Raw genomic sequence first — 27,761 nt, 5'->3', positions numbered from 1 at the left:
CACTGGGGACCTGTGCTTTCTTTAAGCAATGTTTAGAGGATGCCAGTCTGCAAGGGTAATCATTGACGCCTCTGGCAGAAACGGCTCATGCACTAGCATTTCTAAAAAGTCTCTCTTTATGAATAATTGAATTTGTCTCTGGAGTTCAAGATTTCTTTTTCTGTGTGACTGACTGTAGCTGTGCTTACTCCTTAGGTACAGTTACTGTAATTGAGGCAGAAGAAATGTATTGCAGTGGAGGGTTTTGTGAGCATGACGCATAATAGGGTGATTGCCATGGAAAGAGTAATTTGCAGCGTTTAAAATACTTCCTCCAGTGGTGAGAAGATCTGCAGAAAATTATTAAAGGATCTCCCACTGCCATCCTCTACTCCTACCTGAATGGAAAAAATATTAATGCTGCATGAGATGTTCCGGTGCAGTAGGCACAACCCCTCTCTGCAGAACACTGCCGAGGACCCATCCTCGATGATATTCAGAGCCCATATGTTCCTGACACCACCTGGGACACAGGGAACTGTCAACCAGGTCAAATGCTTGTTCAGACTGAAAGAAAACACTGTGGTTCACACATCCACTGACAAGGGATGTCATTTGCTTGGGCACAGCTTCTTTTCCTCTGAAACCTACCAGCCTTGCAGTGATTTCTGGGTGTTTCTGGATGGCAGGAAAAACCTACACATCCCAGATCTCAGATAATCATCCCTGTAGCTTCTCCACCAAGGAAAAGCCAAATACAGGTATGTCCTCCTTCCAGCTGCCAATGAGGTCCATTATCCCTGGATATGTTTCATAACTCCTCACATCCTCAAAATCCATAACCTGGCGTGTAACATCCAACTGTGGCCTTTGCAAAGCTGCCTGTAAGTAACTTTCCAGGAAAGGGGCAGAGGGGGAAGAAACTCTCATACGAATTTGCTGTAAGCAGGAACTGAAGTCTGGATCTAGGGAAGAGATATCTCCCTGCCAGCACGTGAGATAAGTGGAGTGTCTCAGGATGGGTTTTGCCATCATTTGCAGAGGCAGGGCTATGCTGTTCACGCACATGAATGTCAGCAGCGGGATGACTCTTTCAGGACCTGGGCTTAAGGTAGAAATGGGGGCAAAACACAGCTCTGAATGGAACAAAATTCCATCATGCTGGGAGGTTTCTTTCTTGTCTGTCTTTAATCACCAAGCACAGCAACAGAGCTGAGTGGCTGCATTCAGCCAACACAATGAAACATGGCAGCAGTATATTTTTAGGATATTATTTCAAGGGGGGAAACAAATTCTAAGGGCAAGATACTGTGATCTAGAGACTCAAACAAGCTGCTCAGGGATTTCTTTGTGTCTTGAATATGCCACACAGCACTTGACCTGTCTTTCCAATTTGGGATGTGTGTTTCAGATCAATAAAAAATCTCATTCAAGACAAAATACATTCTCTCATGGTACAAAGCTTACATGACCTGATCAGCAGGAAAAGCCAAGGTAATTGCAATCATAAATGAAAATCCAAATTTTAGACTGAAGTCAGATTTTCTTGCACTGTAGTATCTGCAGGTAATCTCTGTGTTCTTTGTGGTCTTTACTCCGAAGTGGAAACCAGAACATATCCCTTTAGTATTTTTACTCCCTTCTGTGGCTGTCAATTACCATGGCTTGAATATTCTGTTCATCCTCAGCTTCAGGACTTCTTGATCATCTGGGACAGATCTTTCTCTGTCAGATTTCTGAATGACAAGCAGAGATTTCATCCCCGGGAAAATTCCTTTAGCAGTAACCTGGGCATCCAGTGCATTTCCTCCAAGTGCTCTTAGTACATTCCATCAGGTAGAAGATCAATGCAAACAAAAAGACTGTGCAGCAGCATTTATTCTCCAAAAGATGTGGAGCCCTGACGTAGCCCAGCTGGCACTATCAGCTCCAGCTGGAGCCTATTTAAATGTGACATTAAAATTTTGCATATGCACAAATTAGGGATGTGGTATAGATGTTATTAACACCTGGCAGGTCATCAAATAGGGAAATAATCAGAGTCCTTCTTTTTCACCTTTTCCTTTGTACCTTTCATTCTGGAGGTATGGGGAGCTCCATGGTTAGCAAAAGTTGGCAGTCAGGAAAAGACATGTCAGGACTCAGCTCAGTCAAGGACTCCCTCCTGAGGGAGGGCACTGCTGGTAGAGAGAGGTGCCTGTTTAACGGACTGTGACACTTGCTTTCTCTTCCCCAAGGAATGGGCTGGAATAGGCTCTGTCACATAGTACAAATGGTAGGTTGTCCTTGGGCCCCAGAAGATGGAGCTATCAGGAGCACCAAGCGTCCTGCCCATCCATACTGCCAAACATCCACACTGTGAAGAGCCAGCACATAACACTTATCCACACTGTGCACATGAGGTGTCCTGCCCTGCTCTTTGGCTTGGGGGAAAAAACCATGATAAGCAAGAACTCAAACCTGTTTCTTTCTGTAGAGCTGCCAACAGCAGCAAATTTGAATGACCTGCCTGCAATGAGATGCTTTTCTGGCAGGTCTGTGCCTAACTCATGGAAATGCAGTATGCTTCCAGGACAGCTCAGAAGGATGTACAGGTGACTTGCAATAAAGACAGGTGACAGAACTGCCAGGAATCATGTCACTCCACCTGAGGGTGCTGCCATTAACAAAACTGACAGCTGAAGGACGTTAACCACAACAAGGGACATTGTCACATGTGATACTGCAATTCATCAAACTGCAGAAAATAATTGGTGTTCTTCTTAGGAAGAAAAAGGAGGGGGGAAAGTGAATGTAGAAACTCTTATTTCAATCTGTATTTATTTCTGGAGATTGTTTATGATGTTTTGCTGTGTTTTTAAAACATACTGAGCGTAGAGAGTATAGAAATAGTATATGTGAGACTAACACATGAAGTAAATGAAGAAAGAAAGAAAATCAGCTTTTTTGTATGCTATCTACCTTATAGTACACAGAGCATACAGAATCATCAGTGTTGGAAGAAACCTTCAAGACCAATTCCAACAGCAAACCTGGCACCACCAGAGTCACCCCTAAACCACACCCCCAAAAATTATATATTCAAACTTAGGTACCTGGCATATTTTTGAGAGTGTGTAAATCAGTAAACTGCTTATTCTGAGTTAATTTGAAAAGACAATGGAAAAAACCATTGTTTTCAACACGGGCTAAAATGCAGGTAATGCTTTTGTCTTAAAAGTTTCACACAATGTACTTATTTTATCACTCCAGCAGGAAACTGAGGCTTTTGGTTTAATGAAGCATTTCTTTGAAGTCATGCTGAGTGACTGTGCTGCACATCTGCCTGTCTGCATGGGGTGGGCCATTTCAACTTCCTTTTCTGAGGGAGCACCAAGACAGCTACATATGCACCAGAACTTCATCAAGTGAAGATGAAAGCAAGGTGGCTTTTCTCTCTCTTTTGTTTGCTCTCAATGCCCAGTGTCACAGGTAAGAGTGTCAGGGGGACATCTTGACTCAGTTTATGATGGTGGGTGGTGAGGGGCAGGCTGGGATTAGTGGATCTTACTAGGCTGAGCTGTAGCTACTGGCAATGATTTTCTATTTCCTGACAACTTTCTAATAACCCTAGTTATAATGTACAGCTAGTAAGGAATAAATGCCTAGTGCTGAGCAGATTACTTAATTCAATATGCCTAACCTGTTGGAATAATCACTGGGATGAGCTCACTTGAAGTAGGGGATTGTGTGCTCCTCTCAAATGGGCCAAAAGGAAAACTGCTTTCAATGGGAAAATAAAAAATACCTCTCTGTCTCTGTCTTACATACCTGTGTATGCAGAGAGAGGAAGAATTGAAACGCTTCAAGACAAGAGTAAATTGTACAGGTGAAACCTCTTAAACAGATTCTTCCCTTCCTCTTTTCCACCTAGCCCCATGTGCTAACATCTAGAGAAACAAGTTGGTCATTCAAGTAAAACACTCAGAAAAGCTGACTAAGGAGGGCTGTACCTTTATCAGAGGAATTTAAACCAAAAGCAATCTGAGGAAAACCAAGAAAAAGTATGATGTTCACAAAGCCCCACCCTCTCAAAATTCTGACCATGATAAATGCAGGAATATTTATTACCAGCTAGGAACAACAATTTTGTAGGATACACAATTTTCAGGTTAAGAAGGGGAAAACTGGATGTGTTTGACTAGCAGTGAAGGATGCATCTCACAATGTGGCATAGGCTGATCTTTTTTTGCACTGAGGCAAACTGGTTCTTAAAAATAATTCATACATATATTCATAGAAAATAGAAAATCTCAAATGCAAAGCAAGGAATAGAAGCCTCAAAACATACACATGTAAGAAAGAAATAGCAATTACAGAAAAATAGGAGTTGGAGGGGTTTTTTCCTCTGAGATGAAATCCTCACTGAAGTCATTCAAAGGCGAAAGTGGAGGCCTCTATGCCCTTTGTGGAGATCAGACACCAAAATGTCTGGGAGTTACTCTAAGAAATTTCAGCTGGAGCTCAGGTATGCACTACTGGACACTATTTGATTTTGAAAAACAAAGTCAACATAAAATGAGATTGCTTATTTTGGGATGCTAGCAAAAAGTTAAGAACACTTTTGCACAAAATGTTTTCAGTAAAAATAATCTACTGTACTAGGCTATTAAGATATAATGCAAATTAAAATATTGTTTCTACAGATATAATTTTTTTCAACTTACTATAAATTACACAAGTGGTTCTTCATAGGTGTTCTTTATATGATCCTTAGACCTATCAGCACGAATATGAGAGACAAAATGCTGCGTGCCTTTTGCTTGATAGTCTGATTGCAAGATTCCTAATTGCTTTTCCCTTAACTTTTACTGATGCAAAACTTGTGGTGAAATCAGAGAGCATTTCCTATAATAAGCTCCTTGCACTGACAAAAATAGTTTTAGTAATTTTTCTCACAGCACAAGGCTGTGAGACTTGTCATTCAGGCTTATTTTTATTTAACCTCTAACGTCATCACATCTTTTAGAATAACAGATGAGCAGAACATGTGCAGCAATGAAACAGCAGAGATTAATGTTGGCCATGGCCATTGAGTTGCTTTGTTCTCCACACATCTAGTCTCCAAGTGTCCATGTCACCCATCCCTCAGTGTACAGGTAACAAATCGGAGCCTGCTCTGTGAGGATGTATCACTCTGCCCTTGTGCCTTCTCTCCATCAAGCCAGAGCTGAGGGTGCACAGTCCCTGCCTGGCTCCTTCCTGGCTGAGCTGGGGGAGTGTAGGGCACACTGCAGCCCCACTGAGAATGCCTGAGCCCTGGCAGGGCCCCCCCCAGCTCAGGTGCCCTAGAGCCATATACCACACAGCAGAGCCAATGTCAAAGCAAAGGAATTCGTACCCAGCTTTTTCAAGGAAAGAAGGTGAGCAGTGGGCACTTGCAGCTGGCAGGACTGCAGGGCAAATTCCCAAAGCAAATATACAGAGATGTTATGGTACAGAGGGAGGATGACAAAATGGAATATAAATGGGAGGCAACAAGTCTGTACCTAAGGACAACTGCACAACTCTTTTTTGGTTTTGTTTTTGTTTTTTTTTTTTGGACGTGCACATTCTTTTGGAAAAGAACCAGTGTACAGGGGACTTTTTTTTGTACAGCTCTATGGAAGTGATTGATTACTTTTCTCACTACAACAACCCCCTCCATAAATTCTTAATCTCCTTGAGTTTGTCAGTGCCCTGCATTCAGGGTTTTGGGGACTGCCAGACTCTTACTCATAGGAGGGAGAAAGGGATATCAATCAATTCTACTACAACAGCAGCTAAACCAAGTGGTACAGGCTCCTGCTGAATGCCCCTTCATTCCATCGATCCATTACTCCTTTATATGGTGCACTAAGGACTGCCACCTGCTTTAGGAAATTAACAGAGGAAGAAAACACACACCAGAGCAGCTCACTTTGACACTGAGACAGACACTGGTTTAGGACATGCAGGAGCTGTTTAATAACACAGAGAATTGCTTTCTCTGCTGAAGCCACAAAGGCAGTGGGCAGGGGGATGGTGCAGGGAATTAGCCAGTGGGGATAACCCATTTGTTCTTGTAAAAAGAACTGGGGAATAACTGTGTCCAGCTTCTGCTTTATTTATATTAGTTGAAAGATTTTCATTTTCACAGAGACCCTCAGAGCTCTCATTTCTCTCCAAGAAGTGTGACAGGACCTCCCTGCCATCTTCCAGACACACATGCATTTGCTCTCCCAGTTTTCTCTCTGCAGTCCGTACTGGTTGGAGATTTGCTGGAAGTTGTAGGGTCTTCATAGTTGTCTATGGCTAAGGCACCAAATCAAAGATGGATTAGGAAAAGCTTTGTTTAAACATTACTTGCGCTGAATTTGATCTTGTCTTTTTTTTAAGGCCAGACTGCAGATGCCCAGACAGACAGAAGTGGTCCACGCTCCACCAGGTACTGACATCACCCTGGTGTGCATGTTCCCAAAATTGCACAGCACCCACATCATACAGACACAGTGGTCCAAGACTGACGGCAGCCCCTTTACCAAAATAGCTGTAAATCACCCCACCTATGGCACCCATTACTTCAAGTTTTCTGAGGCTCCTTACAACTTTTCAGTGTCCTTCAGCACAAGGATACGCTGCAGTGGTGATGACACAGGGTCCTCGTGTTCCACCAATCCAAATGCCATGTCTGAATGCAATTGGTGGTGCTGCACCTGGAAAATATTACCGTGTCCCTTACTGGGCAGTACGAATGCATTTTTGCTACCTACCCATATGGAACAAAGGCTGCAAAAATTCAACTTACTGTCAAGGCAGAAGGTAAGTGATTGCAAATGAGATTTTGCTGTTTCCTAATGAGGTGGGGGAGAATATCAGGATAGATGAACACTTCTTGGTTGGTGATTTGTTTGGGATTCACAGTACTGCCACTGAATGTTGCTTTTACAGTTTCCTATTTACCAGGCACTCTTTGGTTCTTTTTTCCAACTCATTATTAGGAAACCTTAATTGTTTGGTAGAATAAAAAGTTTGATAGTAAAGTAAAAAAAAGGTGGTGAGGTGGGCAGTTTCTGCATTTTCATTTTGGAGAAACATTGTGGAGGAGACTGGATGAGCAGCTCAGGATATGGTGGGACTAAGGATGTTGGATCTTCAAATCATGTGCTGCTGCTGCTGTGGGTGTGCAGCACTGGGCACCAGAAAGAGAAAACACCCTTGTCTGATTGAGGCTGAGAGCTGGCATCTGCAAAACATGCTGAGTGTTTGTTCCATGGAAGGATGTGTGTTGCCACTAACACCTTGTGAAGGCTGACCTAGAACAGAGGATCGACAGAGTTAAAGAATAAAGAGTAGGTATTTATTAAAAGGCCTCAACAAGGTGCCAAGATACATCTTGGGCAGTATAAGAGCCCAAAAAGGGCTGCAGACAAGATGAACCCAAAATGGTCACAAAATGGACGACCAGTCACGAGGTCTCACATTTTTATAAGTTTTGGTCCATTTTGCATATTCAAGTTAATTGTCCAATTATAGTTTTAGGTTATGAAGTCCCATCCTTCTTGTTTTTCTCTCTTCAGCCCACATTGTTGATGCTCTTGGGCCTGAAACTAATATCGATTGTCCTTGGTCCCAAGCTGGAAAAGGAATTGTTTTGTCTACCTACTCAGTGAAGAGAGTTTACCAAGCCTTAATATGAAGTTCAGAACTACACACTAAAGCAGCACAGAATCTGAAAAATATAAAAGTTAAAACTTAAGGCATCACCACCACCAAAAAGACACTGGAGCAAAGTGGGGAATTGCATAGGCGAATCACAGGAATGGGGATTTGGCAGCTTCTGTCAGGCAAAGGAAACTGGAAAGCAGTATGACTGCTCTCAGCAATAAGCCTCACGGCACAGTCTGAACTCCAGGAAGGATATTTAAATTATCCTGGTAAAGTAACAAATTTATTTAAATCAGATGAGAATGGATTTGACAACAAATTAAAAAACTGTGGCAACTGTCAGTGTAGCAACTTTGGGAACAGCTATTTGGTGACAGCAGTGAGGGCAAAAGTCCAAACTCCAGTGAAAATGGAACCTGGCATGAGTGTTGAGCAAGTCTGTTGTAGTGCACATGGGGAACTGGATTTGATGACCTCAGAAACCTCTTTCTGACCCAGGTTTCTGCTAACAACTCAAGTAAACAGCAAATCTGGCACTGCTTCAGTTCAGATCTGCAAGGCCAATGTGCTCACTCTGCATGGGCCCAAGGCTGTAGACACAGCAGACATTCAAGAGTTAGGAGCAGGGTGGGTGCAGGTCATTTTAGGGGCATTTTGGTGTGCTCCCACTCTCCTTTTACCTACATCACAAGGCCAGACTGGTAGTCCCCACTCTGGACTATGTTACTCCTGTAGCAAGAGGAGGTCCTGTGCAAGACTCATACTCAGGGATGTTTAACGCTGATGGCACCTGCATGGCAGTGACTCCAAGAATTTTAGTGCTGTTATCCTGGAGACATTTCTGGAGCAACCCTGTGGCACCTGCCTGCCCTGATGAACACACAGAGGCAAAGAGCCAATACCTCTGCCCAGCTCACAGAGGATGGGTGTGTTTAAACAGTACATGCTGAATAATTGTGCCAAAGCTGAAGCTGCCACTCTGCCTGCTGTATGGGGGTGTGTTGTGGTAGGCTACCCTTTTGGAATTTCCTTGTGCTCCCCAGGGCAGAGGGATCACAGAATCACAGAATCACAGGATTTCTAGGTTGGAAGAGACCTTTAAGATCATCGAGTCCAACCCACGTTCTAATACCTCAACTAGATCATGGCACCAAGTGCCACATCCAGTCTTTTTTTAAACCCATCGAGGGATGGTGACTCCACTACCTCCCTGGGTAGATGATTCCAGTATTTGACCACTCTTTCTGTGAAAAACTTCCTCCTTAATTCTAGTCTGTATCTCCCTCGGTGCAACTTGAGACTGTGTCCTCTTGTTCTGTCTGTTGTTGCCCAGAGAAAGAGACTGACCCCCAGCTCACCACAGCCACCCTTCAGGAAGTTGAAGAGAGTGATAAGGTCACTTCTGACTCTCCTTTTCTCCAGGCTAAACAACCCCAGCTCCCTCAGTCATTCTTCATATGGCTTGTGTTCCAAGCCCCTCACCAGCCTTGTTGCTCTCCTTTGTGTCACTCAAGTGTCTCAAGGTCCTTCCCAAACTGAGGGGCCAGAACTGGATACAGCACTCAGGGTGTGGCCTCGCCAGTGCCGAGTACAGGGGAAGAATGACCTCCCTGCTCCTGCTGGCCACACCATTCCTGATACTGGCCAGGATGCCATTGGCCTTCTTGGCCCCCAGGGCACACTGCTGGCTCATGTTCAGCCGACTGTCAACCAGCACCCCCAGGTCCCTTTCCACCTGAGCACTGTCCAGCCACACCATCCCCAGCTTATAACATTGCAGGGGGTTATTGTGGCCAAAGTGCAGGACTCGGCACTTGGACTTATTGAACTTCATCCCATTAGATTCTGCCCATCCATCCAACTGTTCCAAGTCCCTCTGCAAAGCCCTCCATCCCTCTAACAGATCAACACACGTTCCCAGCTTAGTGTCATCTGCAAATTTGCTAATGAAAGACTCTAAACCCTCATTTATGTCATCAATAAAAATATTAAACAGAACTGGCCCCAGCACAGACCCCTGGGGGACACCCCTGGTGGCTGCCCCCAGCTGGATGCAGCACCATTCACCACCACTCTCCGGGCCCTGCCATGCAGTCAGTTCTGAACCCAGCACAGAGTGCTCCTGTCCAAGCCATGGGCTGCCAGCTTGTCCAGGAGTGTGCTATGGGAGACAGTGTCAAAGGCCTTGCTGAAATCCAAATCAACAACAACAACATCAAAGGGAGCGCAGGGAGGTACAAACTGTGCTGATAGCCCTGTGAAACCCTCCCATGCTTCTTCTGTTCTTCATGCAAAGTTTCTCACTTTCTAGTACAGCAATTGAGCTAATCAGGTATTGCTTTTCTTCTCCTGCCCTTGGTTGATACAGACAGCTCAATGCTGTTATTGCTGTCTACAGTTTGGGCAGCCCTTATTCATATCAGCATCACTGTGACTTTTTTCAGTAACTACAAGATGTAGCAAGCTGTACTACTGATGACTGCTTGCCAGAAAGAACTAAAAAATTGAGTTTGCCACCTTTTGCAGGTTTGTGTTTTAAGGTAACCAGATCTTTTGCAAAAAACCAGTCTGACTCAAAAGAAGGCAAAAAACCTTAAACCAGCCTATGAGTGAATGGGATGAATAAAGGTGACAATCTATGATGAAGTACAGTTTTCATTTACATCAAAGAGAAGTGAATCCAGATGCACCCAACTTGTAAAAAGCTCACAAAGCAGCAGGCCTTTGTAGGACAGACAGACACAGAGGACTTTAGCCAACAGGCTGTTAATGGAGATGGGAGCCAGAGATAGGAGGGGGAAGCAAGTAGCTGGGACATATGACTGTGAGAGTAGGCAGAAGCTGTTTCCAGACCGAACTCTGGGATGACTGCTCATCTCCACGCTTGTACTCTGCACGGCGCTTTTGCATGGTGGTTTGTCCCAGCAAAATCTTCTGTACAGTTTTGTTCCAGGAGAAACTATAGATTTGCTTGCTTTGTCCTTTCATTATCCTCTCTGCACTACCCAGCCATGTTAGGGCTTCTGTGCTCTCTGTCCTGCTGCAAAAGCTGGCTCCCCAGGTCCTTCAGTCTCAGGGACAGTGGAGGGAAGCTGCTTCTGCTACTGGCTCTCCCAGGCACAGCTAAGGGCACTACCTTTCTTCACATCTCTGTGGCACAGGCTACATGCTGGCACCATTGCTCTGTGCTTGGGTGCCAGGTACAAAGGAAATTTCAGTCACCAAAAAGTCCCCACTGACAAATAACATGGCAGTCTGGGACAGCTGGATATTTTCACTCCCCTCAAGATAAAAAATAAATTAAATACATACCTCTTCTATCTCAACATGCAAGCCAGAGCTACCAGGACAGCAGAGCTGAGGAATTTTCCTGTGTTGAGTGGCAAGGAAGGATGGCAGGATGTGCCACATCCCTGCCTGCCCCATGGCCAAGGGTCAGAGAGGTCTGTGCTGACCATGGCCCTCACAGCATCTCCCACCCAGCACCACTGCTCTTCCTGCTTAAATACACACATGCACACTCACAGACCAAACATCTGGATCACAGCAATGCACTGTTCACTGCACCACTCTGGTCAGCCTCCGCAGCTGGATGAAACCCTGGATTGAGGATAGGTAGGGTAGGAGGTGGAGAAATGGCTTTTGAAATGGATAAGAAAGGAAGGAGTGACAAGTTTGGTGGTAGTGGGCAGGTTGGAGAATAACAAAAGGAAAAACAGGGTTAGTCTTAACCTAACTGACATGCTGAATAGCTTGCTTAGTGAAAAAAGGATATCTGCAGATATCTTCAGAGAAAAGGAAATAGAGGTGCACAAAATTGATGTGAAGGTTTATTGCCACAGAAAAAAAAGAATTGTAACATAAAAATTGTAGCTTCCGATTATTCTCAGCTCTGAAAAGAGACATCGTGATCCTGCAGTTAAGAAAAGCTTTTTTAAGAATTGCCAAGAAGTTCTGGTAATGCTGTGAATTGAGTCATGAAACTGCACCTAGAATCGGATGTAGGGCTTTCACTTGAAAAATGTGTCTAGGGGTAATGGTTGAAAATTACAGTTCCCTTCTAAACCAAGAAGTGCCTGTTCCTTGAATAGAAGACTAGTCAGCATTGGTTTTCAAAGCACAATGAACATCATGTTTCTGATTTTCCTCCTTGGGTTTTGTTGTTGTTCCAATGATAAAAGAGGAGAGGCACTACCTGAAGAAAGTGTGGTTAAAGCAGATTTTAGAAATTCCATGCCTTGAGGATGAGACCTCAGAAAATTTGTCCACTTATCCTTTGAAATGGCTAGTGGTAAGTATTTTTCATCTCAAATATAAAGTTCAGAAAGAACTGCAGGCTATTTTTGCACATTGAAATGAAAATGTTCTACTCCACTGTGTCCTGCTTGCAGAATCTGCTAAAAAACTTATCAGTCATATTGGACTGTGATAATAAAGGGGAAAAGTATAACCATAGAATTGCAAAATATACACTGCAAATAATAACTGTTAAAGAAGCAAAGAGGAAAAATTCCATCTTAATTGCTTTATTGCTTTGAATTTTTCAGGAGCACATAGCAGGTTTAGGGAAAGTGGCTAATAAAACAAAAAGATTTCTTGTATTGGATTTCCAGCGAGTTTTTTTTTGTAGTGAAGCTTTAGTATCTGAAAAATACATGATTACTGTGTAGGATAGTGAGATAGGCTGCTCTGACATAGAAAAGAAAGGTACTGGCTAATGTTTTTGGTTTTGTGAACCTCTGTGTCACAGAGGCCACTGAAGACATGCAAACCCAGTTATCAAGCTAACCACATGAAAAACTGTTTTTAAGCAATTTTCTGTCAGATACGAAGCTTGCTGTATTTTTGTACTTTATCTCACTTTCTGGATATATATTTATATGCATGTTTTAATGCAACCTTTTAGCATTCATATAAGTGTGTGTGTGGAGATAAGTATCAATGATCAGTGTCCTTGAGTTTTCCTGTTCATTTAAACATGCTGTCACTGAGAAGCTGTAACTGTTGAGGATTTCCTTGAAGGTGTTTTTAAATAGTTTTGTTTTTTTAACCTTCTGTCCTGGTTAATTATCTACTTAGATCTCCCTTCCGAAGGTCATTCTTAATATTAAAATTTAAATAATTTTGTAGAAAACATCCTTACCTTTACAACATCAGTTCTGCCAGTTCCCTCTACAAAGTACCAGAGGAAAGGGGAAAAAAAACCCCAAATATATGATATATGTGGGTTGCCACGCATCGTACAGAGTAAAGCTTGCAAATATGTACTGAGGCACAGATGTCCAGGACACGCTGGCTGTACTTATAACCTGGCTGCCACACAGACAATTAGAGAGATAAATTTTAGTTATTATTATCAAGGTTTTCTACTTAAAATTCTAAAACAGCAAAGTTTTCCTTGAAATTTCAGTCACATTTAACATGTCTGGGATGTTCAGCATAACTTAAAGACTGGTGCAGTGAGAAAACCTCTGTTGCTCTCTCTGCAGGCTACAGAGAGCAGAACTCACAAGACACAGCTATTTACTCCATATTTTATTGTCAAGATGATGACTGCTCTTGGTATTGAAGTTCTGAGAGAATATATTTGGAAAAAAAAAACAGATGTTGCAAATGTCCCCTTACTGCTACACAATGTGCAAGGGAAGCTTTTCATAGTGGGAATAGAGCTGGCTTACAAAAACATTTCACTGTGTGTGTCTGAACTTCACAATTTTGTTGGTTTTTCTGTACACAGGATGAAGATGGGTGGGAAGAGGAACTTGTGACCAAGGAGCCCTCCTGTCCTGCTGTGTACAGGAACAGCAGCATGCTGTATGGGCAAAAAGTCCTCCTGAGTTTGAACAACACCCTAAAGGTTTTCCCCACCAAAATCACTTATGATGGCAGAGTCTTTTCCTGCCATGTGCTGTACCACCCAGACAGAGCCCAGAAGAGCAGCACCATTGTGAGAGTATTTGGTAAGGGGCTTATGCCAACTGCCTGCTGCCTTGCACTTGGAAAGGTGACACTCCTGCCTGGTTCTGAAGCCAATAACTTTTGACAGACACTTTGGTTTTTTAAATGTAAACATATTCGCCTTGTCATTTTTTTCAGCTGCAATGACATAAAAAGTTAGCAAATGGTGGAGTTTACTCGATTCTTAGAAGAATTTGAGTCCCTTCCTTCAATTTCTGGCAAGAAAAAATAGTAGGTTCATTGCATATATATCAATCTCACTGTCATGCACATGGCAAAACTCTTACCTTGATATGTAGGCTTATGTTGGGATTCTGTGTGTTATAGGGAAGCACACTGGTCATCAAGATCTCCGTGTCCCAATGACCATGCTGTCTGTGGTCAGGAAATCATAGCTGTAATTTAGTAAGCAGTTTGGAACTACAGTTGTAGCAAAATCACATCCTCAAATGCATGTGACATTCAACTGCTGCCAAAATGAGGAAATGAGTGTCTGGAAATGAGGATCCTGGTGGGGGGGTCTCAAATTGGCCAGGAGTGGCAGAGCCTGTGTACTGCAGACATGTGGGCTGGCATTTCATTTTTTGTAAGCCTTCCCCATCTTTAGTTACTTGCCCTGTCCCATTTCAAATTGCTTAGGAACCACTCTACTATCAGGAACCACTCTACTATAAGGTACAACTGAATCAGAAAATTGCTACCGACTTGAAAACCAGGCTTTATTTTCTCTTTAGAGATCATTTGGTCAGGAAAACATATTTCCAAAGCTTTGAAAGTAAATGAGTATTAAACACTGGGCCTGTCAACAGTCCCTTGACTGTAGCTGATTGTCCGAGGAAGTCCACAGCTTGAGGATGGCATGGTCATTTAAGGCTGATGCTCTGAAGTCAAAGGAAAGTTCAACAGGGAGCAGCTGAAAAAAGCAAATGTATCTGAAGGTTGTTGGTCACTGATGTAAAAGGAATAAAAATAGAAGTTAATGATCTGAAACTTCCTCTTTTGTTTGCATGATTCAGACGCTTTTTAAAATCAACATTTCTTATATAGCAACAGTGTTACCTGGGTAATCATTCAAGGACACTAATATACTTGAACTCTCTCTCTTCCATCGCGTCTGATGCTCTTGCCTAGATTTGTGTGTCTCTTACTAAGAGGTTGCTTTATTTACCTTTTTCTCTGTATTACTGAGAAATATGTGCTCAGCTGTGCATGACCACACATCAAAATACCAGTACAGCAGTGTAGAGGGGCAAACTAGAGAAAACAACTGCGACCCTTGGTGGTGAACAGTCTGCATTTCCCAGTAAGTGCTGGCTGGCTTAGGACCAGGGTGCTGTGCCACCAGCCTCTCTCGGAGGGGTCCCAAGGGCAGAACTGGCTCCCTGAGAGCCTTGAGGTTTGCAGTGGGTGCTGAGGAAAGTCTCTCAGATCTCAGCAGAGTAAAATCCACCACTCGGAGGAAGTGTGCTTTTGTGCTCCTAACCCTTTCGCATCTGAATTTTGCAAGTGAAATAGCTATTTTGCATCTTGTCTCACTCTTTCCTGTTACCATTTGCTGAAGTTGTACCACTTATGATTGCACCATCCCAGCTTTTCTCCATGTACTCTCTTGTGCCCTGAGCCAGCCCACATTCCTGCACAGCACTGGCAGAGACACTGCCCAGGATAATCCAGCATTCCCTAGGTGACATTTGGGGACAAAGAGCCCTTTCAGATGGCAGCACCTCTCTCGTTCCTTGTGCTGACTAGAAAGTAAAGAAATTAATATTTGTGTTCTGGCAGTTAGATCCAGCCTCAAATGGGTGGGACAGAAACTAAAGATAGTATATGCATACAAAGTCAACAGCACCTTATGTTGGTTATATCTGTCATTATGGCCATTAGCAAGGGGACAGCTAGGGAAAAAGGCCAGTGGAAACCTGGGGAGGTTTTCCCATCTCGGCAAGTCAGCATCTCCCCTGTCACCTGAATACTCATGCAATTGAATCCCTCAGGCTGGGTGGCTTAAAAATAGGGCAGGAAGGGCAGGCAGCTATTGCAGCACAGAGCTGAAAGGGACTGGAGGAGGAGAAGGTGCCTGTGGGAAACTCCTCATGCAGGATCCCTCTGAAAAATACTTCAGACAGAGCTGAAAGGGACAGGAGGAGGAGAGGGTGCCTGTGGGAAACTCCTCATGCAGGATCCCTCTGAAAAATACTTCAGACAGAGCTAAACACAGCAGAGGCAGGCCAAGTCTGAGGAGTGCCAAATAGTTTTCCCTCACAGCTGCTTGAGGTGACCCAATGGGGCTGAGAATTGGACGGGAGAGGATGGAGAAGGTATGAAAAGATCTCTCAAGGAAGTTGAGAGTCTTGGTTTGTTGGTAAAAAACAATCATTCAATCAAGATAGCTTTTTATAAGAGGGTGCTTTTGGATCAAAATACTTTAAAATATTTCTCTTCTAGAATAGAGTTCTTTTAGATACAAGTTGCTGTGAGAAGGTATGGTCTTTTCATGTGTAACTTTGACAAATATTGATTTCTCCTTTTTGTAAAAGTTCAGCAGCAGAAACTACTGAACTAAATATTGAATTTCTCCTAGATCCAAAACATTGGTAAATATCCTAGCAAGACAAATGAATGTCAAAGTGTTAACAGGGGCTGAGATGTTAATTGGAGAAGATCTATTAGACCATTCAGAGCTATGTGTGAGAGCTCCCTGCCAGAACAGCTACCCCATAAACACATCTGAGAAAGCAGAGGATAGTGCTCAATACAGGTATGGCAAAGCATACCTATTCTCATGAAAAAAACCAAAAGGAAGAGCACACACTAGACCAGACATCATTTAGCCTCCCGGGCAACTTCTGCAGCGATTAGAAGATCCAGTTTACAAGACTTTTCCCTGTATCTGAAAAAGTCTGTCTGTCTTCTGCCAGCTCCACTACCATCTGTGCAGTTTTGGCAAAGAAGAAAGAATGAAATCTTAGGACACTCATTTCCTGATAGGAAGAATCTAAAACCCCTGCCCCACCCCACCCTCCAAAAAAGCAGAAAAACTCAAAACCCAGAAGAGATTTTAAAAAAACCAAGAAATTCCACTTGCACTGCACTGTAAGTGCAGAAAATCATAAGGCCATGACAACTAAATGTAAGTCATGCCCAGGCAGAGTCCATCAGTAACATCAGGCAGAAAAATGGAAATTAAAAATAAAGTCAGAAGGGTCCTTGGTGGACTAGCTGTATAAAACAGGGAAACCTGGATAGTTCACCTCAGGGGGGATTGTAATTAACTGAGGTGGTTCTATACCAATTAACAGGGTAAGAAAAAGAGAAAATTATTTTAATGGTAGAGATTAAAGCGAGGTTTCGGTTGGAAAGATAAAGAATTTGGGACTTCCTAAGTAATCCAGTCCAATTTCAGGGCCAGAAGCCCAATTTACTGAGGCTTCTGAAATTTGTTATACACTAACACAGTTTCAACAGTCCTTACTTAACAAGTCAGTCAATATTGTTCCAAATCAGACATCCCAATGAATAATTTGGGAATGTAGTATAGGGAGGCTTAGGGTACCTGATAGCTCTCCGGCTGTATATATACAATCAATATACACAGTATATACAAACAATATATATATATATATATATATATATATATATATATATAAACAATCAGCTGTGCCCAGAACCAAAATGCTGCAAAACCAGAAAAAACAGTTTTTTATTTCATGTGGATGTGGTTGTCAGTGCCCTGCTGCTCTGCTGTGAGGCTTCCTCTGGGCTTCCTGGCTAGGCAGGAAGCATCTGTGGGGACACTGTCACACATCTGTCCAGGCAACAGCATCTGGATAGCTGGCATCCAAAATCAAACATTTGGGGAATGGCTAAAGCCTTTGGAGATACCTTTGGCAAGCACACAGAGGAACCAGGAACTGGGGTATATGTAATTTCATGGGGCCCAGTAAGGGCGGCTCTACTGCCAGAGCTGTGACTGCAGGATGGTTTCAGTTTGTTTCCCCAGCAAAGCCACCCAAGCCTAGTTGAGGTAGGCAGTGAAATGCATCCCGGATCCTGTGGCAATAGTTGCTAATACAATCTTGTAAACCACTTCCTTGATCTCAAATTGCAGTTGTAACACTTTTATCTTGCTTGATGTGTGGCTGGAGGTAGGATTTAATTCCCACCCTTCTTTTGATACAACACTGTTAAGTGTTATTAGAAGCTGTTATTGTTATTTGCAGTGTCCATTTCACTAATACATTTATGTTTGCTTTCCAGCTTACCCTGAGATCTTCATTAGCTTGGAGGAGAGCTCAGCCAGCACCCCGCAGAAGGTGAGCAATTTTGGACAAAGAGTGATGCCTGTGACTGCCACCATGCCACCCGAGCAAGGCCAGGCAAGCTGAGCTGAATCAGGTATAGGAGGCATCCACCAAACTGACTGAGCTCACAGGGCAGCAGGGAAGGCATTGAGTTAACACAAGGTGCTCACGCCCTTTCCTCTGAGCAACTGCCGCCCCACAGCAGTGAGCACAAACCAGGGACTTCTAAGGACTTGACTTCTCTGCTGTGTGGGCCTCTGTTTCAGTTTTGGTAATGGCAAAACCTAAAACCCTACTGAATTGCATGGCCATGCTTGGTGTAAAACATATTTATGGCTCATATGACTGACTAGTAAGCCTCTCTGGCTATTAGCTATGGTGCTTTGCTTCCTGTTCCATCCCTCCAAGTTAAAACTTTTGATTGGCAAGTATCTCAAATCAAGAAGGTTTTCCTTGGAAACAGAGCTCATGGGCAGGCAGAACCTTGTACTATACATAACCACTCACTTCACACAATCCATGTATCAGTTGATTCTGAAAACTGGTATAATTTTCCTGGTGACCTATTTCTGGGTGTGGTGTTGGACATAGTAGGCTTTTGTCTGCACTGTCCTGTTGAACAGAGCAAGGGGTGCCTGCTATCACAAGACTGGGCAAGAGAAACTCCCCCAAGACCCTCTGTCTGTTCTTCACCTCCAACAAACACTGACTTCTTTACTTCTCTTTTCTGCCTTTTTTGCAGGGCGTAAATCTAGTGAGGATATCAAAATTCTATTTATTCATAGGAAAAATTGAAAAAATATTATGACCTAAAAGTGCCTGAAAAATAAGGGAATAATGAAGAGGAAAATAGGAGAAAGCCATTATACTACAAGCTCAGGTGCAGTTTACAGTGGCAGGGAAAGAGTTTCAGCTGGATTGTTTCAGTCTTTGTACTGAATGATTGACTTCTGCTGGCTTCACTGCATCAAGCTTGCTTCCAACTTAATGTGGGAACCACTTTCTTTGAATGAGGGAACAAGAGAGGTTTGTGCTGCATGAGTAACACATGCTCTTTTCTTCTGTTGAAAAGAACAAGGCCATTTCTCTTATAACAGTGTTTAGTACTTAACAGTGTCATAACCTACTAAATAAATATACTTGGGAATCTCCAGGCAGCATGAGGATGAGACCTCTCACCCTGCTAGTGCCCAAGCCTTCATCTAGCCTTGACTTTGAGGTCATGCCCATCTATTGTTTGCTGAGAAATTAAACAGAGCACAAATGCAGATCTTTGGAACAATTGGCATAGAACCAGGACTACTGCATCTGAAGTATCCAATCCCTTGTGATTTCTGGAAATGTCATACATAGTCTGTCTGCCACAAAGGTACCCACTTTTTTATATTCAACATATCAGGCTAGGCAATCTTTTTCATGGGAATTGTCTCTTTCTTTATCTGCCAAATGAAGAGAGGATTTTCATGACAATGAGAAAGTGTCTTATTCTCATCACACACACTGCACCCATTACTAGTTCCAGTGTTTTTCCATGTGAGTGATTGTCACTGGGAGCAGGAGGGTGGGGGTCACTCTATATCTCTCCAGCCACAGAATAGGACTGGAGGGGGCTGGAGTCCTGACACTCAGGGCAACAGTGTTGTCCCTAGGCTCTCATTCAACAATGCCTGTCTGCAATCAGAAAAATTAGGGAAGTGGGCAAGAAACACAATAAAGAGAAAGCAAGTGCTTCCTTCCAGAGCATTGTCCATGCAGGCATTTGGAAGCTGGCAGCCAGGAGGGAAATGTCAGAGGCTCACCTAACATACCTACGTGTGTGTGTGTGTGTGTGTGTGTGTGTATTTAACCTAACAACTGCCTTGTGCTGCCCCACAGCCTAATGTGAGCTGTGTCATGAGGAAGGCATTTCCCAAGTCAAGCCTCCTGCGGTACATGGACAGAGCAAACGTGACAGAACAGCCTGGAGGTAAAGCAACCTATCCACAGAGAAACAGCACAGCTACAGGAGTGGTTCCCAGGGAAAGCTATGACTCTTGCCCACTTCTGCCCCAGGTGAAATAAACAGGGCCAGGAGACTTCTTCTCCTTTTTAATGCCTTTATTAAAAGTGATCAGCTCAGGATTGGGCAGCTCGGCAGGGCTGCAGTCCCCGTCGCGTCTCCCAGGGCGACTCAGAGGAGAAGGATATGCGCAGCTCTGAACACCAGGGGCAGAGCCGGGGGAACCAGCCCTCGTGGGAGCCTTTAGGGCGTGGTGTCCCCGTCAGATGTTCCTTTCGTCTCAGTCTGCAAGACCTGGCCCGGGGGCTCTCGAACACAGGGTGAGGAACAACGAAAGTTTCCAGTGTCTCTGCAGGCTCAGCACTCGGCTCCTCTCGTCCAGACATCAGTCTCTCAACTCTTATTTGGCTCGTTGTTTTTGGGGTTTTCTCTGTGCATTTGGAGTAGGGGTCCCAAAAAGCATGCTGGTCCTGGAGTCACTTTGCATAACCCCCCCACCCCCACCCTCTCAGGTGTCTTCACTATTCTGGGAAAGGTACAACTTAGCCTCGGGGAAGGGCCATTACCTCGCCCTAGCCAGGGCTTTTACTAATCTAAAAGGAGCGATAAGCTACAACGACCCGTGATTACAATAACAAAACACGCAGAACCTTGGCAGGGACAGAGATCTGGCTGCCTTTTTGTAACTTTTTCTCACAAAAAACATATTAACTGAATTTTTGTTCATAACACCAGGGAGCCTGTGGGTGTCTATGTGTTTGAAGGGGAGAGCACAAAGGAAACAGCTCTCAAAGGAAACATCTGACAAAAGGCTGTGACCAGAGTCCCCTGCCAGGGATAGGAACTACGGTTTGGCATGACCACACCATTCTTGCCAAATATTTGACAATGTCTCAGCAAAGAAACCTGTGGCTATATGATCCTGCTTTCCAGTACGAATATTTTGCACAGCTCTGACTTAGAGTTTGGAGTGTAACAAGAGGGTACTTTCTTTTTTTTTTTTTTCTCTCCCCAAGAAATTTCTGTGGTACAAGAAGACTTGCAGGACACTGAAGATTTCTATGAGTTGAGATTGACACTGATGTTCGAAGGGACCCATAAGACACATAAGACATTCTCATGTGTGTGTCTGTTTCCCTTCCTGGGAAATGATATGAAGATTATTTCATCAAAAGAAATATTTGTTTCCTTTCGTACGTTTTTCTTCGATAGGACACAACTAAAATGTTAAGAACACCAAACACATGTATTCGCTTGCTATTTAAAATACTGAAGAAATGCCAACAGTATAAAAGCTTTATTGTACAAGTTCATCATGCAGTTTGGACTCTCTGGCAGGTTTTTTGGCTCAAATATTTGCTCAAGCCTCTGAATGAGCTAAGAAACTTCTGCACAAACAGAAGACATTTGTTTGTTTAGGCAGAATCTTGCTGTACTTCCCATACCCAAAAATACTCTAATATAGCCACATGGCACTAGTGAGCTATTATAATTAGGTGTTTCTCATGGACCACTCATGGCTCTCTGGGAAATTAAATCCTCAGATTCAGGGCTATCTTACAGACCTTCAGTAAAACATGCTGCACCTCTGTGGACAATGAAGAAACTCCTTATAATCTGTACTGTAAGAATTAGCTACATGATTAGGGAAGTGGGGAGAAATACTGTCCCATTTCTTTGGTAAAAGCAGGATTCTTGGTGGCACAGTTTTTAGCACCTCTGAGGATGCAGGGTGACTGGTGAGAAGGGCGGACAGATTTCCTTTAGCACCCTCTTGTGCATGTCTCCTCTTACGTGCAAATGCATATTTATACCTTTTTTTTTTTTTTATTATATGTGCTCCCTGCTGCACAGACAATACAGCTGAGCTGCTGACCCCTTAGCAGCATCTAGGGGCATGTCACCTCTCAGGGCAACTATTTCAGCTCAGCTGGGTTCTCTTGTGGCTGTGTATATTCCTATTGATATGTTTTTCCACAAAGTAAGACTGTAGCAAAAGCCACAGCTTATTCCTCTGTAAACACAGCTTCAGAGAAGAGAGAGATAAATCATAAATTTTTCTCAAAAATTACTCATTTCTTCCAATTTTTAGTTTTCTAGAAATGTATTCCTATCGAAGAGCTGTCAGTTAAAGCTGTGTTCTTGCCAGGAGGCTATGCTAATGCTAAGATAGATCCACTCTGTATAAAAATGTTAAAGTATTTAGATGTGATAGAAAAGAAAGTATTACTTTCATTCTCAGCTATCCCTTCTGTGAAGGTGCACAATATGAAACAAGCCCAAACTAAATTTTCAGCCCTTATAACTACTTTTAAGAACTGCTTTAATCTTTCTCTTTTTTCTCCCGTCACAGACAATAAGTCTAATGAAGCTTTAGCTGAAGTTTTTACTACCACGGTTTCAGATGGTAGGATAAATTAGAGAATAAAATAACTTGGGTTGTGTTTGAGGTCTGTTTATAAAGTCCTAAAGCTGTTGTAGCATTTACTACTCTAAATGGGTAGTAAGGAACCCCTTTCTGCAGCTTTGACTTCAGAGAAAATACTACAAACCAATATTCTGGTGATGTAATCTGTTATAATTAAGACCAAGAGTAATAAACTCCAGCCTTGAGAGGTACTTAATGTTATTTCTGATGCTTCAGCTGGCCTTCGAATATAGCTCTTTCAGTACTCAACTAATAAGTAAAAATAACAGCCCTCCTAATGGCTCTACCTTCTGTTTAAGCACAGAGCCAAGATCCTCAACATTTTTGCCATGTTAAAGAACTGACATAATGTTTCTTAATTTGTGTAAATTTCATAAATCCTTACTCTTCCCTTGCAAGTTTGTCTTACTATCATCTTATTGCAGACACATAAATGTTCAGTTCACACCTCAGGTGAAGCCCTTTGGAAACATCTCTCCTGGAGCAGTTTGCTTTGCTCTGCTCTGCATGGGAGTCAGCATATAGCAGGGGGTTACATGAGTTTGCCAGAGAAATGCTGTAAGTAGATGGCAAGAAAAAAATATGGGTTTTGTGAAAGACTTCGGCAAGTGCTGGTTGTAGTAGGCCCTGGGGGCTCAGCCAATACCCCACTGGGTGCCAGAAAACCGTCCCAGATACTCGGGGACCCTGAGAGAGGGAAACTTTTTCCTCTGCTGGCCTCTGCAAGGTGAGCTGTCAAAGGAAGCCTAGCAGCTCGCATCAGGCCACCACCCTTCTTTGCCTTGTATGCTCTGCAGAACCCTCTGGGAACCAGGCACATCTCAAACACTCTCACTGCTTTGGTTTTTAGGCCTGTTGCATCTTTGGTAAGGAATCCTTTATGTCAGCCAGCTACTGTGAAATCCCTGTTAGTGCAGTCAAGGCTCAGCTGAAATGCAAATGAAAGAGCAGCAGTCACAGGAGGTACTGCTGGAGAGTGGATGGTCACCTGCCTATGCTAAGATCCAGTCTGCAGTCCCACCTTTGCAACACCACCCAATGCCCTCCACACATGCCTGACCAGACAGAGGTATTTTCTGGCTGCCTTCCCAGATATATTTTTCTAATGAAGTGTGTGAACTTTAATAGGTCACTTCCTTCACATACCTTTTTGGGGGGACATTATCCATCCTCCTGGCCTACTCAGGAAGTACTTCACCTCTCCTGCTGGGAAAAAATAGGAAAGAAAACAGACATCTAGGACATATATGCTGCTTGGGCAGGATGGTGTCTCTGCTGAGCTTGCCTGTGTGGCTAACAGTTTTTAATCAGAAGGAATAATTCTCCCTCCTCTTCTCTGAGGACTCAGTGAGCACTTTTCAGTGCAGAGTGTCCCTGAAATTTCCTCTCAGAGTTGCAGCCTCTGAAGTGCCTCACGGATGAAACTGTTCAGGTACCACCACCAGGTCAAAAATGTTGTTTCAGCATCTGTGCTAATACAGTGCACCTCTTTTTATGGAATAAACACATGTGATTCATTTCTGGTTTTTAAGCTGAGGTGCTAGGGGCTCCAAAGTTTTTCCCCCAAAACCTTTGTTTCTCCAGGGATTTCTCAGCACAGTTACTTCAGGTATTTCATGTTTCTTTCTGGACTACTTGGCTGAGTTGGGCATGGAAAGATTGTTTGGAATTTAGGTGTGATACACTTTCTTGCTCCTGAACCTTTCAATCACCCACTTTCCTAAAGCAGAATAAAGACCTTTCTCATGCTGAATGTTTGCTTTGATTTGTTATAGACTTCAGAAATTCGACACTTACATCAGCTGTTATGACAGCCTCAGGTAAGAGGCAAAATATTACTTATTCAATATATGTAGGATCTCTACTTTACCACTGCCTAAATGTCAAGCACACAGAGTCAGAGGTGTGGCAGGCAAAGGTCAGTATGTTCTGCTGCTGACAGCACCAATGTGCTGCTGCTTGGGAAGTTGTGAGCTGTGAGGTTAGCCAAGCAGAGATGTGAAAGAAATCTTGCTAAAACTGCCATGTTAGGACAGAACATTAATGGCATGCTGAATGTTATATATAATTCTTACATATTCTTATAAAATTGAATAATTGGCCTATAAAACTGTAAATAAATTTGTCCTATTGGGACAGAGAGGTGCATGTGATAGAAAAGTTAAAGCCATCACTTTTCTTTGACCCAACAGCAGGGCATCATTCCCACTCATCAATTATATAACTAACTCTGTTTTACCAGAGCATGGATATGGATAATTACATAGAACTACCTTCAGCAGCTGAGAGGAAAACTCACTAGAGCAGGTGATCTCCTGGGCTGATGTGGCTGTGGCCTGTTGTCATGGATGGTTTCTGGCAAGGCCCTGGTATAGCTGGGGAGCACCACATTTAAGTGCATAATCCACTCCACAGGAGTCAAACCAAACCCTGTGAACAGAAGCACAAATAAGCAATGCCAGCAGCCAGCCAGCAGGAAAGGGTCAGCATTGATAACATCAGCTGCCTTGCAAGTGCCCAGTGGAATTGTGAAATGTGCTTTGAGCATTTAGCCTTAACTCCCACAGCAGGATTTCTGCTGCTCAGTCTGCATTTACCCAATAGCTACTGCAAGGTCGTCAATCTAGGTTGTTTTGTAATTTATTAACATTATTTTCTGAAGAATCTATTGACTAAATTTGATACTGTGTTAACTGTCTTTAGAGCACCAGTCGACATCTGTGGCCTCTCTGGATTTCACAAATCCAGCAAATTTGACTCCTGCTTCCACAACACAAGGTAATCAAATGAATCAAACTGTTTTCTCTATTGCTTCAACAATGTAGAAGAAAGACACATAAACACAATAACTATCTTACTTTTTTGGAAGCAAGACATTTAATGTCCGTTGAAGTTCTTTTCCTAGTGCTTTGTACACTAACCACTAACCAGTGGTTACACTAACCCCTGTCAGTGTAACCACAGTTCAGGAATAAATATATGAGAAAATACTGTCTTGATTTTATCTTTTTTAATGCTCTCTTTAGGATATGTTCATTAATTTTGGCAACTGAACAGACATCGAGTGTTATTAGTGTTTACAAAGAAGTTAATCAGTGTTATTAGGGTGTTTATGAAGAATACCTACTGTTTTTAGTTAAATATTGTACCTAAATAAAACACTGGAGGAAGATACTAAACACAAGGCTTTGGCCTGCCCCAAAAGAGTGCTCTTTGGGAGCTGAATCACTCAACATAAAGCCCAGGGGCTTGCAGAGGCTTGACTGAGATATGCCAAGGCAGGAACACAGATTGCAGCTGAAATGAAAATTTGCTGCTTCTCAAACTGCCTTCCCCATCCCCAAAAGAGAGACATTTGCCTGGCTGACAGCAGAACACCAAAGCTGCTTGTCTAAGTGGACTGGAAGCCCTTCCATCTCAACAAAAATAATTCATAACAAAGGCTATAAATATACAATGTGAAGAGAGAGGGTTCTCCTTGCTGAATTACACATTTTCCCTGGTTGAGGTGCTGCAAGGTCAAACTTGCAATGTAAGATGGATATGAGCCATTTTTCTTCTGCAAGTAGCCTGGGAAGCAATTGCCTTTTAACCAGTGGTCCCAACATGTGCCAGTTACGGTACGACAGCCCTGGGTTAGCACTTCTCAGGTCTGACTCACTGCTGGTCCTCACACTGGTGACACCAGTGTGCTTGAGATCAGCTTCTTGAGCAAATCCTCTGGGCTGCAGTCAAGACAGGACACCAAGCTCAAACCTTCTGTTTTAGTCTACTGGTTTGGCTCATTCCTGTTATTTGCAAGTGAAAATCTAAGAGACAGCTGAAAATGCATATGAGAGAAGAACGCACATATATAGGCAAGAGGAGGAAGAGGGGGAGCAAAACCAAGGCTGCTAAAATGTAGCCTGATTTTGCTTAGTTTCCACAACTGCTCCATCACTGAGCCAGAGATGCTTAGGCTTTAAATGATCAGTTCAAGCTGCAGTTCACCTTTGCAGGTTTGTTCAGATGGCTTGATATTTTTCCAAAACGAGACAGTTGTTAAGAAATATGGATTCTTTTTAGTAAATGTGAAATAGTTCTCTTGGGAAAATGAAGGTCTACATGCTAGCTACCATCTGTCTGTGTTTGAATATCAGATAAATACCTAGCTGAGCTCTAGACACCTTAGCAATTAAAAAATGCTTAAAGGAAAATGTCAAATAAGTTGGTATTTGGTATCAGACATTACAGGTGTGACTCTTGTACTATAACTTTTTCAAAAGTTCCTTTTGCTAGTTGGGAAAACAGTTCTATTTCACTGGAGCCGGTGACATCCTGTCTAAATTCTGATTTATGTATGTTTGTTCATTGCTCTACTGGTTTCAGGTCAAAACCAGCCAGTACACTCAAGCTCCTGAGGTTCGCATGAAAATAAGATGAAATATAAAAATGCTTCAAATGGTTTTTCTAAGTTTATTTACCTATCTCAGTAAAACTCCTCTTGAGTTTCTAACTTGTGATAAGCTTTCAAACCTGACACAGCTTTGTGTAACGCCTGTCTGAGGGAAGCCATCATCTCAAGTAACGGGCTACACCTGGTTGACCTCGTTAGTCAGAAAATAGGGAAGAAAGAGGGGGTGAAATGAAAAACAAGTGATATGGTTCCCTACAGCAATTTTTACAAGGCTTTGTGCTTTTCAGCAAGAGCGCTAACTTCTACCACAGAGGCAAAAGGCTACACCAGTGCCACGGCATTCAGCGAGGCTTTGACAACAGCACGTGAGTAGACAACACATCTTTGCTTCACAGGACTGCAGCAAAGGAGTTCTGAAGCCAAAGTGCCAATGTGGCACCACCTCAGTGAATGTTGGGTTGCAAACCTACTGTAATCTGGACCATCTTGTAAAAACCACAGCAGAAGGTCCTCAGGGGCTCAATTTGTGATGCCTTCTCTCAGAGCATTAGTTCTGTGGTGCTTATTTTCAGCTGCTAGTTGAGAGTCACCATATTGCCATGCAAAAATTATTACTAAGCATGGAAAACTTGTGTCTGAGCAGAGGCCAAAGTCATGTGGAGTAGCGTGTACCAGATTTTCAATACTTCACAGAAGCAATTTTCCTGTTGAGTTCCACTGAGTTAGAAGATAAAGGCGTGGGTTTCCAAGCTGTTGAGGATTTGCAGTGGCAAAAGAGGAATGAAAAAACATTTGAGTATCCTGGTTTCATTAGACATATTTATTTTCATAATATTACAATTGAGATAGTTGCTAGGCAAATGTAGTGAGTGCTGAAGGTAGTTTATAGATGAAATAAATTGCCAGAGAAGCTAAATAAAATCGCAGAGCAGCAGTGAAATAATGAGATAATGTGAAGTAATAAAGGCTGGCTAATAGAACATTGAAAGACAGCCTCATTAAAGATCAATAAATGAATAAAAAACCCATAGGGTG

At 42.9% G+C, this 27,761-nt stretch overlaps 1 protein-coding gene across 1 annotated transcript in view; it reads left to right on the top strand.

Annotated features, from left to right (window-relative positions):
• CD96 (CD96 molecule) overlaps positions 1-27,761 on the top strand; it is a 92,300-nt gene that overhangs the window by 54,368 nt on the left and 10,171 nt on the right. Inside the window, 12 exon segments of the mRNA XM_074536032.1 lie at positions 196-740; positions 3,232-3,458; positions 4,196-4,209; positions 6,396-6,682; positions 6,685-6,798; positions 17,860-17,915; positions 19,779-19,869; positions 20,919-21,095; positions 22,256-22,309; positions 24,106-24,150; positions 25,034-25,108; positions 27,014-27,091. Of these exon segments, the coding sequence (XP_074392133.1) occupies positions 3,393-3,458; positions 4,196-4,209; positions 6,396-6,682; positions 6,685-6,798; positions 17,860-17,915; positions 19,779-19,869; positions 20,919-21,095; positions 22,256-22,309; positions 24,106-24,150; positions 25,034-25,108; positions 27,014-27,091 (1,057 nt within the window). The 5' untranslated portion in view covers positions 196-740; positions 3,232-3,392.

Source organism: Zonotrichia albicollis, chromosome 2, assembly GCF_047830755.1.
Source record: "Zonotrichia albicollis isolate bZonAlb1 chromosome 2, bZonAlb1.hap1, whole genome shotgun sequence".
In the NCBI taxonomy this organism is placed as follows: domain Eukaryota; kingdom Metazoa; phylum Chordata; class Aves; order Passeriformes; family Passerellidae; genus Zonotrichia; species Zonotrichia albicollis.
The sequence above is the reverse complement of the archived record's forward strand: the minus strand, read 5'-3'. Positions and strand labels throughout refer to the sequence as shown.